Genomic DNA, 13,941 nt, shown 5'->3' on the forward strand with positions numbered 1-13,941 from the left:
TTTACCTGGAGCTAGGGGTGATACAGAGACCTACAGTGGCAGGTAAAGTGATTGCTAAGAGTGAAGGGTTTCTTTTAGGTTGATGAAAATACTGTTGTACAAGTTGTACTGAGGAAACATTGACGTTAGTGGAGGAGACTCTGGAAGAAATATCTTGTTTGTGAAGAGGTGGGGAATGTCTCTGTGACTAGGGATACAGTGATTATATAGTTTGAAAGTTTGCAATGGTTGGTAAGTGAATGTACCTTAAAAATACTCCAACTTGACATGTACTTTTTGAAAGGCTTATCACAGTAAATATAGCTCTTTAGGCAAACATGCAGTTTATTAAAGTGGTTCAGTTACCATGACAACATATCCGGAATTTATAGCTCTTTATTTTGAGAGGGCTTCATTTCCACTTTCTGAGGCACTAAAATCCAAGGCTAAAGTTCTTAACAGCCTCCAGTCTCATTGTATGAATTTTTATTTTTTGGAAAACTTAGGCATATGAAATGTAGCTTGCCGAATCAATCTTATGTCTTTATAGTCTGATGCATGAATTTTAAATAGGTATTTTTCAATTTTGAAATTCCCCCATTTTTAAGTTTTAAAAATTACTTTCAAACTACATATGGTCATAATTTAAATGAGGAGAAATGGACATTTCAAAAAATAACAGTTCCCTAAACTTATTCCCTGGGGCAAGCACTTTCTTTTCTTTTAGCTCATTTTAAAAATCACTCAGCAATGTGTTTATCTTGCTTCTTGGTTTGTATTACTGGTTGCTTTGTAATTTTAGCTGTCATCAATTGGCTTCCTAATAGGGAGGATAAAATTTTAGCTCTTTTGTCCCTCATCCCCATCCTCAAACCCAGACCTTTTCCCTATTCTCATTCTTCCAACAAAGTGATAATTTGGGAGGTAGGTAGATTGATAGATTGATAGAAAAGGAAGAAGAGTTAGAGTTATAATTTTACTAATTGTATAGACGTTTCCACTAATTTGGCTTGATTATTATTCACCATGTATATTATTAGAACTTTGTTTATAATATTAACATGTAATGCACTATGTATATGTTATTTTCCTTTACAACTCATATTAACTAATTCATCCTCAAATTTTACCTTAGTTATTCAATCTCCTCTTGATATGGTTAATTAAACATTAGCATTGCATTAATTGTATCATCTTTAAAAAAAATTTCCCTTGTAGCCTTTTGATGTAGCTTCAGTCTGGACTGCTGCTCTTTGCGTCTGTTGCAGAGCTGTCATCTGGGATTTTTCTCAATTTCCCCTTGTACTGAATTACTACTTACTTTGTTATTATTTTCTTTATTTGTTTACTCCCTTATTTTGCTCCAGTAGCCTCCTAAGCAAGAGTACATTGGAGGTAAATTGCTTGAAACGCTGCATATGTGAAAATAAATGCCCTTGTTCTGCTTTTACATCTGATTTTTAATTTGGCTGGATATAAATTGTCAGAAATCATTTTCTCTCAGAATTTTCAGTACTGATGTTGAGGTATCCAGTGCAATTCAGAGTTTTTATTCTGTTTTTTTGTTGTTGTTGTCGTTGTTGTTTTGTTTTGTTTTGTTGTCTGTGAAATCTGTTCCTTCTCTCTCTGGAAGCTTATAGAATTCTTTGTTGTCTGTGTTCTGAAATTTCATGATAATGGACCTTACTCTGGGTCCATTTTCATCCATTGTGAAAGAACTTCTATGGGCATTTTCCACTTCCACTTTGGAAACATACAACTTTAAGATCTATAAAATATTCTTTATTTTTTAATTATTTCTTTTTTCTGTATTGTTTCTTAGAACTTTTGTTATTCATATACATGCCCTCATGGCCTGGTCCTCTAATTTTCTTATATTTTATATTTCTCTGTTATTTTCCATCTACTTTCTGGAAGATTTCTTCAGCTTAGTAACCAGTGCATTTTTAATTCCTACTATTATATTTTTAATTTCTAAGAATACTTCTCCCCTACACTTTCCCTTTTTTTGTAGTATCCTGTTCTTGTTTTAAAATGTAATCTCTTCTATTTTTTTTTCTCTCTCTCCACATTGTTGATCTGTTCATATAGGTTGTTTTCCACAAATGTCTGGTGATCCTTGATTGTTTGCTTATATTTACAAGTAAGACATTAAATGTTGACTAGAACGTCTTCATGGATATGTCTTTTAAACTATGGCCTTCAGTAAAGAGTGATCTGACCAAGATATCTTGCTGAGGAGCCACAGTATCAGTATCTTTAGTCTTTTCTCATCAGTCAGGTTTTCCAGAAAGGAACCATTTCTTGTCATTCTGCTCCCCTGTCTAGAGGGCATTAGTATGTCTGTTCTGGAACCCTTGGCCCAGAAGTGAAGGGAGAGGGACAGATCCTAGTGTTCATTATTTAACTTTCATCTAATCCTCATGGTTTTTGCAGCATGACCTACCACCCATGTAGGATTCCTCCATCCAGATACCCTATGTTTTGCCCTCTCCAGAAAATAAATCTCTATAGTTTTCTGCCAGGATGGGTTGGGAAGTCACCTCTTATGGGGAATGGGTAGGGAAAGGATAGTGATCTGTGTTATAATCATAATTAACTATTTAAACAGTCTTTTATCCAACCCTCCTGTTTTAGCCACACTCCCATCGTCACTTCCAGAGGTGACTTTTCCTAACCCCTTTTAGATCACTCCATTTTAAACCAGGTACTTTTCAACTTTCCATTCTGGCCGCCTAGAAACTGCCAGGTTGGCTAATCAGTTTCCAGGCATCTGTCTACTTTTTCAGCTTCCAATGTTCTCTTGCTATTGATCCTTCTCCAGTTCTCTTTTTCTCTATACATTTTGCATCCTTTAAATATAGCATTGAGAAAGAGTGGGGGTTAAATGTGTTCAGCATGATGTCTTTTCCCAAAATTTCTAAGTAACTAGTTTTTAACATTTGGAAGATACTATATCCATGTTTTAAATTTAATTCATGCTCTCCACTTTAAATTTAACTCCTATTTAATTCATTTCATATTGATTTCTTACTCTTAATCGGTAACCTGGCCTCAAGTTAACTGAGAAAAGCTTATCCAGTGTGAACTATCTTGATTTTCTCCCTTCTACCTCACAATTTCTTTGTATCTCCCCCACTCAGATTGCCCTCCTTTGTTCTTAATCTCATTACTCCAGCCTCTTCTGTGACCTCCATTCTGGAGACAAGCTGCATCCCCTCATTTTCCATTTCTTCTTAGCCTTTCTACACGTTCGACAGCCTATTTGTAAATCTACCTGTTTAAAAAAAGTTAATAAACCAACTTTTCTTAACTCTTAAACTTCAACCCAGCTTTCTTATTCTTTTTCAGTTTCTCTCCCACACACACACAAAAAAATGCTATTCATTTGATTTTTTATCTTCTATTTTCTCCTTAACTGTATTCCACTTAGTCTTCTATATGAGCTCTCCCTCTACTTTAGTTTCTTTTTCTGCTGCCCACAGCATATGGAGTTCCTGGGATCAGATCCGAGCCCCAGTTGTGACCTACAGGGTTCCTGCCACAGGTTCAGCAACACCAGATACTTAATCCACTGAGCTGGGCCAGGGATTGAACCTCTGTCACAGCTGTCTATCGACTCCGCAATCTCATTGTGCCATGGCAGAAACTCCTATATGAGCTTTTTTAAAAAATTACTTTCTAAACAAAACCTCCAACGCCTTCCTGTCCATAGCCCACTTAGCTACCTACTTTCCTTTGAAACTTGTTCCCCGTTTTGTTTTTTTAGTGCTAATTCTTGTTTTGTTCTTAACACCTCAGTTTTTTTTTCCTCTGGTCCCTCTTCCACATGTCCCTTTGAATGAAGGTTTCTACTTCCTTAGGCTGCCAAGAGAACAAAAAAGTTCATAGAAACTTACTGATTTTCTAGAAGTTTTTCTTGCTTTATTAAAAGAAAGTGACATGATTTTTTAAATAAACATTTTTATGACATTAATAAGGTTTAACTTTTCATATTTAGGCAGGTGCTGTAAGGGATTATATTAAGATGATGCTGCAGAATGATTCGCTTAAATTTCTAGTTTTTGCTCACCATTTAAGCATGCTCCAAGCTTGCACAGAAGCTGTCATAGAAAGCAAGGTATGTTACCATTTATCTACGAAATACTTCTTAAAAAGTGTGTGTGGGGGGGTTGTTTCTGTTTTGTTTTTGGCTTTACCGGCAGCATTTGGAAGTTCCCAGGCCAGGGATTGCATCTAAGCCTCAATTGTGACCTGCACCACAGCTAAGGATCCTTAACCCCCTGCACAAGGCTGGGAACGTAACCTGCATCTCAGTAGCAATCCCAGCTGCTGCAGGGACAACACTGGATTCTTAACCTGCTACACCACAGTGGGAAATCCAGCAGGTATATTTTTCAAAGGAATAAAATCATGTTTTTTAACTTCATATCCTTTTTCAAGCATTAGGTAATGTGTTCATTAACATTACCAAAGAAGTAACTCCAGTGACTTCTTCATAGAAGAAGGTATGATTATATAATATAATAAAGTGCTATATATTAAAAGGTGCTTTTTCATTATCACATTGTATCTATAAAACACTTCCTGAGGAAGGGCTAATTAGCCTTAGAAGTAATTTTTAAATGACTGAACAATAATATTAGATTTTTAAATTCTTATTCCATTTTACCTTAAAACTACTGAAATCTATTCCAAATGTGTCTCTTCTTCCCACTCCCACTTCACTGGCGTGTTTAGAATCCCATTTCGTGTCACTAAGAGTTAAAAGGGTAGATAGTTATGGTGTTGGAGGTTAATTTCTCCCAAACTCTCCTTAGCCTGACAGTGTGTTTTCTTTAGAAATATCCTCAGAAGGTTTTATAATCTCCCTTAATGGATAGTAAATGGGTCACTGTTCAATTTATATGTGTTTTGTGAAGATATAAAAAGTTAAGGGATATTCTATTTAATAATTAACTTGATTCCCTTTTAAAACTGATAACTTGTATGTCTCAACTATTTAAGGCAACATTTTACATAAAAGCCATATAAAAATCAGACAGTTTGAAACTCAGGGCTTATACTTGTTTTTTACAAAGTGGAATAATAAGTTATTTTTCACTAATGTAACACACACTGACTGCTGTTCCCTTTTCTCAATTCAAATTGTTCTTAAACAACACCAAGGGTTCAGTTTAGCACTTAATGTTCCCTCATTTTTAAAAAATTATGTTTTCGTGTCTTGATTCCCCACCTCAGGGGAGATGACCATATCATATATATCTTTTATTGAATGTTAATGTGAAAAAAGAGAACTCAAATGGTACATTAAAAAAGATGTGTTCCCAGTTAATGTTGTGACATTTCAGAAATAAGTGCTCCACTCTTCATGAATCCCAAATATGTGGGCAGAGTATTCTCTTTTTTCCTTTCTCATATGTCTGACTTTATTTTTACTTTGGAATTAGTGATCCTGTAACTTTAAAGTTAGTGTGATCTGTCATTTAAAGTCTGCACTTCAGTTCACATAGAATTTTACCGAAGGCAACACTAGCTTAATTCAGTAATCATTATGGAGCTCCTGTTATATATATGGCATTTATATATGTGGCATTGAGCTTGTCATTGAGGGTATGAAGATGAATTAGACATAGATTCCACCCTCAAGTAGCTTAAAAGCTTTAAAAATATGAAATTATTACAAAAAGCTATTAAGAAATTTGGTTAAGATTCTCCTTATATAACATTTCCTAACCTGTCATCTTTACTAGTTTCTGTTTTATTATGTGAACATAAAAATAAGTTGTAAAATACATGTAATAAGATAGGTTCAGGAAGTTCCCATTGTGGCTCAGTGGTAATAAGCCTGACTGGTATGCATGAGGATGTGTGTTCAATCCTTGGCCTTGCTCAGTGGGTTAAGGATTTGGCATTGCCGTGAGCTTTGATGTAGGTCGTAGATGCTGCTCGGATCCTGCATTGCTGTAGCTGTGGTGTAGGCTGGCAGTATAGCTCCAATTTGACCCTTAGTCTGGGAACTTCCATATGCCTCAGGTGAAGCCCTAAAAGGCAAAAACAAAAAACAAAAACAAAAAAAGATGGGTGCATAGGATCTTGTCCTAATTTTGCCATCTCTCTCATTGTTGATGCTAGACTCGCTATGTTAGGATTGATGGAAGTGTTCCGTCTTCAGAAAGAATACATCTGGTTAATCAGTTTCAAAAGGATCCTGAGACTCGTGTGGCTATCCTGAGCATTCAGGCTGCTGGTCAGGTAAGAAGTTTCTGGTCTAAATTTGATAAATGTTGTCGAGATAATAAAAAGGCCCTTAAGCATAACTATAACTTTATATCTGGTGTGATAAATACTCAATCTATGGTGGAGAGTGCTAGAAAGTGTAACAGAGGTAACTTCCACAAACACTTTCAACCCTAATCTTCCTAAACTTTCAAGGAAAGAATTTCCTAGAAGAGTATAATTAGATTGTAATACTTTTTCATGACTTTTTCCTTCCTTTGAGACAACATAGAATTGTTTTATCCCCTTCTTATAGCACTTATCTTACTTGGTTGTTCTCATCAGAGTTTGTGAGACAAGCAGGCCTAAAGGAAAAGAACTCTTCCATCTTTCTGAATGTTTTATGGTATGTTCTTGGTTTCTCCCTTAGAATTAGGTTTGGCTGCAAGTAAATGAAAACACAAATTGAGAATGATTTAAAAACATAAAGTTTTATTTTCTAATATGGACAGTCCTAGGCTTGTGTGGTGGTTCCACAAGGTCCTTAGAACAACCTAGGCCCCCTGGCTTTCTGTTCCACCAATCCTAGCAAGTGTTTCTTATCTAGGAGGGCAGCTAGAGCTTGTGATCCAGGCAGCTGACTGGAGAAAGGCATGCTACATCTGCTCGGCCTGCAGTTAGTCCCATGGCCAAAACTAACTTCCAGGGAAAGTAGCCTTTATTCCAAGTAGTCGTGCTAACCATCACGTATTATGTTACAAGCCACTTGATGTAAGAGAGGACTCTTCTGGGTTTTTTTCCTATGAACATTCTAAAACATTTTAATATAAATGTCTAAGCCAATATATAGGGGAAAATAATTGAGTGTATTGTTGTTAAATACCCAACCTGATATATGGCATATCTGGTAACTTCTGTGGACTTTGGAATCTGGATCAGAGCTAATGTTCTCCTTTTACATGAGCAAACTGATATATACAAAATTGTGTACAGAGAATGAGTCCATGAGGATGAAGAAGTTCTAGAAGCCATTAGAAGTTCTAGCCAAAAGGAGGGTTGTCTCAACACTTCCCTCATGTTGGATTAAATTTCCAGTAATCTGAGTTTTATATCTGTTAGGGTATTTCAGCCATAGAGAGCTTAAAATTGGAAATGGAATACTGATAGCACACGAGAAGATAAGTAAGACGAAGCTGAACAGGAGAGTCTGGGTGTGATCTGATAAAAGACTTTCTAAAATTAAAATTGTGCAAGGCACTCACGCTTGATTCAAGGCTGTAATCCTGAAGACCCTGAATAATTCAAAATTCATATTCTTGGGAGTTCCCATTGTGGCACAGTGGAAACGACATATTCTTGAGCATTAGCATCTTCATAGAGCTAAAGGAAAGCAGAAAGTCTTCATTTTGGGGATTTGCGAACATTCTGTTGTAGTTTAATAGCATCTTTGAGTGATCTTGGTCTTGCCAATGTGTTTCCCCTTTATTCTTATATATGGTCATATGATGCTTTTTACATACTTAATGGTGTCCTTCTTTTATTTTATTTATTTATTTATTTATTTTGTCTTTTGTCCTTTCAGGGCCATACCCGCAGCATATGAAGGTTCCCAAGCTAGGGGTCTAATCGGAGCTGTAGCCACTGGCCTACGTCACAGCCACAGAAACACAGGATCTGTGCCGCATCTGCGACCGACACCACAGCTCACGGCAACACCGGATCCTTAACTCAATGAGCGAGGCCAGGGATCGAACCTGCAACCTCATGGTTCCTAGTCGGATTCCTGCACCACGATGGGAACTCTGATGGTGTCCTTCTTTAAATACTCCTTAATTTTTCTGCATTATCTCTAATATTTTGTGGCATTTCATATCCTAAATAGCAGCACGTTTTAGTGTAGCATTTATTTGACTCTATCCGTGTTTTTATTACTTCTTAATTCTGTTCCAAAGTGGTTGATCTTCAGCTTGAGAACTAGTGCTGCCATTTAATGGATGTTTGTATGATGTTGGTTATATGATATAAAAAATTTGTAAGTTAAAATAGCATATCAAAATAATCACACAGGAGTCAGAAAAGTCACTCAGTCACAGAAGTTTCAGTGCATGTGCACAACAACATGGATTAGTTAATACTTCGAAAGTATGGTAGGCATTTCTTTTGACCACCTAGTATCCCTTACTGCAATGTGGCTATAGCATAAGCATGGTCCACACTTGGCCTACCAACTTTAAAGTCATGCATTTTTGTTGTTGTTATTGTTGTTATGTCCAGTGAGGCCCTTGGTCTCTCTTTCTCTCTCTCTTTTGTTTTGTTTTGTTTTGTCTTTTTAGGGCTGCACCCACAGCATATGGTGGTTACCAGGCTAAAGAGCTGAATCAGAGCTACAACTGCCAGCCTACACCATAGCCACAACATGGGATCTGAACCACATCTGTGACCTACACCACAGCTCATGGCAATGCCAGATCCTTAACCCCCTGATCAAGGCCAGGGATCAAACCTGCGTCCTCGTGGACACTAGTCAGATTCGTTTCCACTAAGCCACGGTGGAAACTACAAGTTTCATTTTCACTTGAGGAGATTTGCATTATTTGCATTATTTCATTGTTAATTGTGTAAAACAAGACTAGTACTCTTAATGTCACGGTATTTCAAACTGATGTAAAACGCAACTGCACAAAAAAATTCAATTGTGTTATTTACACTGAGATAAAAGCCAGTAAACTTTAGAGTCTTTGGGATGCAACATGAGAAATTTCATAGAAAGAAAACAGTATGATTAGAGACATGATTTTCTTGCTTTATAGAACAATTGTATGAATTAAATGAATAGGGAATGTCATTGCTCTCTGCGTAGTTGCTATGGATACCATGTGTTAGATATTATATTCTCATTTATAATGTATTTTATTAGATTTTCCAGTGGTGATATGAATCCAGGCTTTGTCAGAGGATAGTGATTTTGCGCTTCACATGGCTATCTCGCAATCAGCAGTCTTCATTTGCCTTTCAGAAATTAAATTTTCTAACTTTGTCTTAAAATGAAAGACCAATTTGTTTTCAAGTTCTTCAGCATTCTCTTGTCCATGGAACTTACTCAGAAAGACTTTATTATATATGGCTATATGTTAAATTCTCAGTCTATTTGCATCTTAATTACTTTATTTTACTTAGGGTTTGACATTTACTGCTGCAACTCATGTGGTATTTGCTGAGTTGTATTGGGACCCTGGACACATAAAACAAGCAGAAGATCGTGCTCACCGGATTGGACAGTGCAGTTCTGTGAATATTCACTACCTTATAGCAAATGGGACTCTAGACACCCTCATGTGGGCAATGTTGAATCGCAAGGTAAACCTTGAATTTAAACCAGGTTACCAGCTTACTCACTATTATCCATAGCCAGCATGAGTTAAGAGGATTAAAGCTAGTGTTCTCAGGCAAAAGATACCTAAATACACTAAGATAGTGATGTTTATAGGGACCAAGTCTAGAAAAGGCTTCTATTGATAGTATCCTACCAATAATAAGAGAGTGACATGAATTTACATGTGTTTATCCTGTCTTCCAAGCTCTTCTTCTACCATTTTTTAATCCAGCCATAAATCTATTTTTTTAAATTGAAGTATAGTTGATTTACAGTATTATATTAGTTGCAGGTATACAACATAGTGATTCAAAATGTTTATGTATTGTACTCCATCTATAGTTATAAAATATTGGCTCTATTCCCTGAGCTGTACAATGTATCCTTGTAGCTTATTTATTTTATACATAGTAGTTTGTACCTCTTTTTTTTTCTTTTTTTCTTTCTTTATTTTGGGGGGCACCGCATCTGCGCCATATGGCAGTTCCCAGGCTAGCGGTCAAATTGGAGCTACCTCTGCCGGCCTACGCCACAGCCACAGCAACATGGGATCTGAGCTGCATCTGTGACCTACACCACAGCTCACAGCAGTGCTTGATCCTTAACCCACTGACTGAGGCCAGGGATCGAACTCACATCCTCATGGATACTAGTCAGGTTTGAACCCCCTGAGCCACAATAGGAACTCCTGTTTTGTTTTTTACATTCATTTATATTTTAAAGGCTAGGGGAAGATGAGCTAGTAAGGAACCATATCACTTTCAAACCCCAAGTCCTTTTTGTAAGCTAGGAGTAAGTCCTTTCTTAGAAGGATTCTTAAGTTCCTGCCTAAATTTTGGACAGAGGACTGCCTGTGCCCTGAAGAAAAGGAAGGAGGGATGTTGCTTGCTCTGTCTACTCACCTGTCTCTTCTTTTCCCCATCCTTGAGGAATGTTTATAGAAAGGACTTGACTAAGGATTAGAGGATGGTTTTCGAGCTTTGAATATAGATGTTCAAAATGGCCAATCATATGTCTTTAATGGCAAAGTTTATAAATATTAAAATAAAAGTTTTTATGAGAAAAGCAAATAGTACATAGCTTCTCTAGTTAGACCTTTTCCTCATTAAGCATTGGAATCATTGACTTGGTAATTTGTTTGAAATTTTGAATAATTATATTACTAAAACCCCTGATATGTTGAAACAATAAGATTTTCTGTATTGGATTGCCTGTGATTTAAATGCAGTATCAAGTTACTGTGTAGAAATATCAGTAAGGTGAACTGTTGTAAAATTCATATATTTTTCCATCTTACAGGCTCAGGTTACAGGGAGTACATTGAACGGTAGGAAGGAAAAACTTCAGGCTGAGGAGGATGATAAGGAAAAATGGGATTTCCTGCAGTTTGCTGAAGTTTGGACTCCAAATGAAAGTTCTGAGGCGCTCAAGAATGAAATGTTATTCACCCATGTAAGACTATGTGACGTATTCTTTTCTATTTTTAATATCCTGAAACTGTGACTTTACCATATATTGTTTTCAATAGCAATTTTCACTTGTTCATGCTATTGAAAGGAGCCTCCACATAAAGGTAGAAAAACTCTAAGAACCAAAAATGACTGAGAGAAAGAGGCTGTAGCAATGGCTTGTATCTTCCAATAGTTATAGATCAGTGGTCACTCTTCTGCTCCTTAAAAAAACAAGCTAAATAGAATCCCCCTTGAGAAGAAACCATGGAAGACTCTCTCTGTGATCCAGAGGGTAGGGAAAGAAATTTTAAATAAGCTACACACTCAGTAAAGATATTATATACTACAATAAAATAAAAAAGAAAAGCATTAGAAATAGCTATTACAATATTAGAATTTGTAAACTTTGAATGGTGGATATATGGATATTTATTTTATTCTCTGTAAAAGAACAAGTGCTGTTTGGAGACTATATATAAACTGAATAAGAAAAAATATGTTCCAGATGCTTATAGTCAAGACACAATTTAATTTTTCTAGCCCAGCTGGGACAATATAGTGTGAGAGTTATGTGGAGTTTAATTTTAATTTTTGAAAGAATTGATCAGATATTATAGGGATGAAATTGAAGTCTATACATGTTTTCTCATAGTGCAAAATTAAAATCTTAATACAAAGTTTAATTCCATAAAAATAATGTTTTTTATGTGGATCTTATTTATTTTTTTATGTATCCTTTTGGAGGGCTAGTATATTTTTCTTTTCTAGGATCCAAGATTGTCGTTCTGTCAGACTTATAAAAAATAGAAGAATTATTTCTAAGACATTTTCTTTTATTTTAAAAACTACTTTTCTTTTAGCAATGTTTATTATATTTTAGCCTGTAAAAATATGTAGGTAGCATAGGTATTTTTAAAATATATAACTAAAACCATGATTTGTAGCTATTCCCTCTCTAAAATTCTTTACTGAACTCTGAGTTCCCTTCTGGTAAGTATTAAAAACTTGAAACATATATTCCCACATAAATATACATTTATTGTTTTTAGGTCTATCAGAATAAAAATGTGTATCTGTGTACAAAGCTTAAAAAAATCACCTAGGAGTTCCTGTCATGGCTTAGCAGTAGCGAAACCAACTAGTATTCATGAGGACGCAGGTTTGATCCTTGCCCAGTGGGTTAAGGATCAGGCATTGCTGTGAGCTGTGGTATAGTTCACAGACATGGCTTGGATCCCGCGTTGCTATGGCTTTGGTGCAGGCTGGCAGCTACAGCTCTGATTTAACCTCTAGCCCAAGAACTTCCATATGCCACAGGTGCAGCCCTATAAAGACAAAAAAAAAAAAAAATCACCTAGTCGCACTTACCAAATCTTACTTCCCTGCTTTAGGGGTACACTGTTCATAGTTTTGTGTTACCTTGCACAGATTTCTCAGTGCATGTTTTTTACACAGATGGTCTTATATAAATTGGAATCTTATAATGTGGAGACCGTTTGTTCATTTTGCTTTGTTTTGCTTTGTATTTGTTTCTCTTTGTTTTTTGGCCAGGATATGAAGTGTTTTAAATGACCTTAGATGAGGTTGAAGTTCCTTACTTTGTCTTTGTATCCTTAAGCTTCATGCATTTTAAGAAATGTTCAATTTGTTGAGAAGCCCTAAGGAAGTTTAATCAAAGTATTTTTCTTCTGAATGTTGCCAAAATTTCAGCATTTCCTATGGGAATTTTTCTATTTATACTGATTTCTCTTGGATCCTTTTTTAAAGCCTTTAAAAAAAAATTGCCTACATTTAGCATTTTTAGGATACTTCCAATTTTGCCAATTAAACTTTGCCAAATTAACCAATGTGGCCCATTGTCATCAAAAACTTGTTTAAAAAGTAGATGACAGTTCTAATTGGATGGTTTTTAACAGCTTATGAATATTTCTGTTGTGTCAGCATTTTAAGGAATGTTTATTTTATCTCTGTCCTGGCACTCCGCTGCTGCTGCAGCAGGAGTTTAGAGCTGGGGCAGAGGAGGACCCCCAAGGCCAGAAGAATGGACTGTGTATTGGTCACTGTGTGACTCAGCCCAGGCTGGCAGCTCTAGAGAAAGGGAGACTGAGAGGCTCAAAAAGGAGGAGAGCAAGGAGCAGAGCATGAGCCTGAAGGGCAGAGACGATGAATGGAGGCAAGAAGAGCCAGGAAGCCACAGCTCCTTGGATCTCTAGTTCCCCAGAGTCTTTTTAACCCTCCCAGTTTGTCACATTAAAAATGCTCTGAACTCTATAAGTGATTTTTCAGAAAGCCAATAAATATGGTAAATTTGGCAAATTGGTCTTCAGTAAATTGGGTGTCAGGTGAATTGACTTCTTAGCATCTGGGCCTTCAGCAAATTGGTTTTCTGTGAATTGACCTAGAGCTAATATTAGTGTGATTATGATCCCTGGGCACAGGGAGACCTGTGGTTAGGAAGAACAGGAAAATGAGAGAATATTTTCCCAGACAAAATTTTGTATTAATTTTGCTCTTTGTTGCTTTCTTTCTCCCCTGGTATTCATTGCCCTTTAGAATGGCATTATCCTCGACTCCTTCCTCTCTTAGAATTCTCTTTCTGTCACCTAACTCAGCTAACTATTGGGATTAAAAAATATATGGGGAGTTCCTTTTGTGGCTCAGTGGTAACAAACACAACTAGTATCCATGAGGATGCGGATTTGATTCCTGGCCTTGCTCAGTGGGTTAAGGATCTGGCATTGCCATGAGCAGTAGTATAGGTCACAGACATGGCTTGGATCCTGCGTTGCTGTGGCTGTGGCGTAGGCCAGCACTGCAACTCTGATTTGACCCCTGGCCTGGGAACCTCCATATGCTGCAGGTGTGACCCTGAAAAGCGAAAAAAGAAAAAGAGGAACCAGGGCTGGTATTCTACCAGTA

At 36.6% G+C, this 13,941-nt stretch overlaps 1 protein-coding gene across 2 annotated transcripts in view; it reads left to right on the forward strand.

Moving 5' to 3' along the window:
* ZRANB3 (zinc finger RANBP2-type containing 3) overlaps window positions 1-13,941 on the forward strand; it is a 305,507-nt gene that overhangs the window by 231,386 nt on the left and 60,180 nt on the right. For both annotated transcript variants that reach the window (XM_047772056.1, XM_047772055.1), the window contains exons 9-12: window positions 3,980-4,099; window positions 6,115-6,234; window positions 9,376-9,555; window positions 10,871-11,023. In XM_047772056.1, coding sequence (XP_047628012.1) covers window positions 3,980-4,099; window positions 6,115-6,234; window positions 9,376-9,555; window positions 10,871-11,023 — 573 coding nt within the window. The remainder of the gene's footprint in view (window positions 1-3,979; window positions 4,100-6,114; window positions 6,235-9,375; window positions 9,556-10,870; window positions 11,024-13,941) is intronic.

The sequence above is a fragment of the Phacochoerus africanus genome, chromosome 3 (genome assembly GCF_016906955.1).
Source record: "Phacochoerus africanus isolate WHEZ1 chromosome 3, ROS_Pafr_v1, whole genome shotgun sequence".
Classification (NCBI taxonomy): domain Eukaryota; kingdom Metazoa; phylum Chordata; class Mammalia; order Artiodactyla; family Suidae; genus Phacochoerus; species Phacochoerus africanus.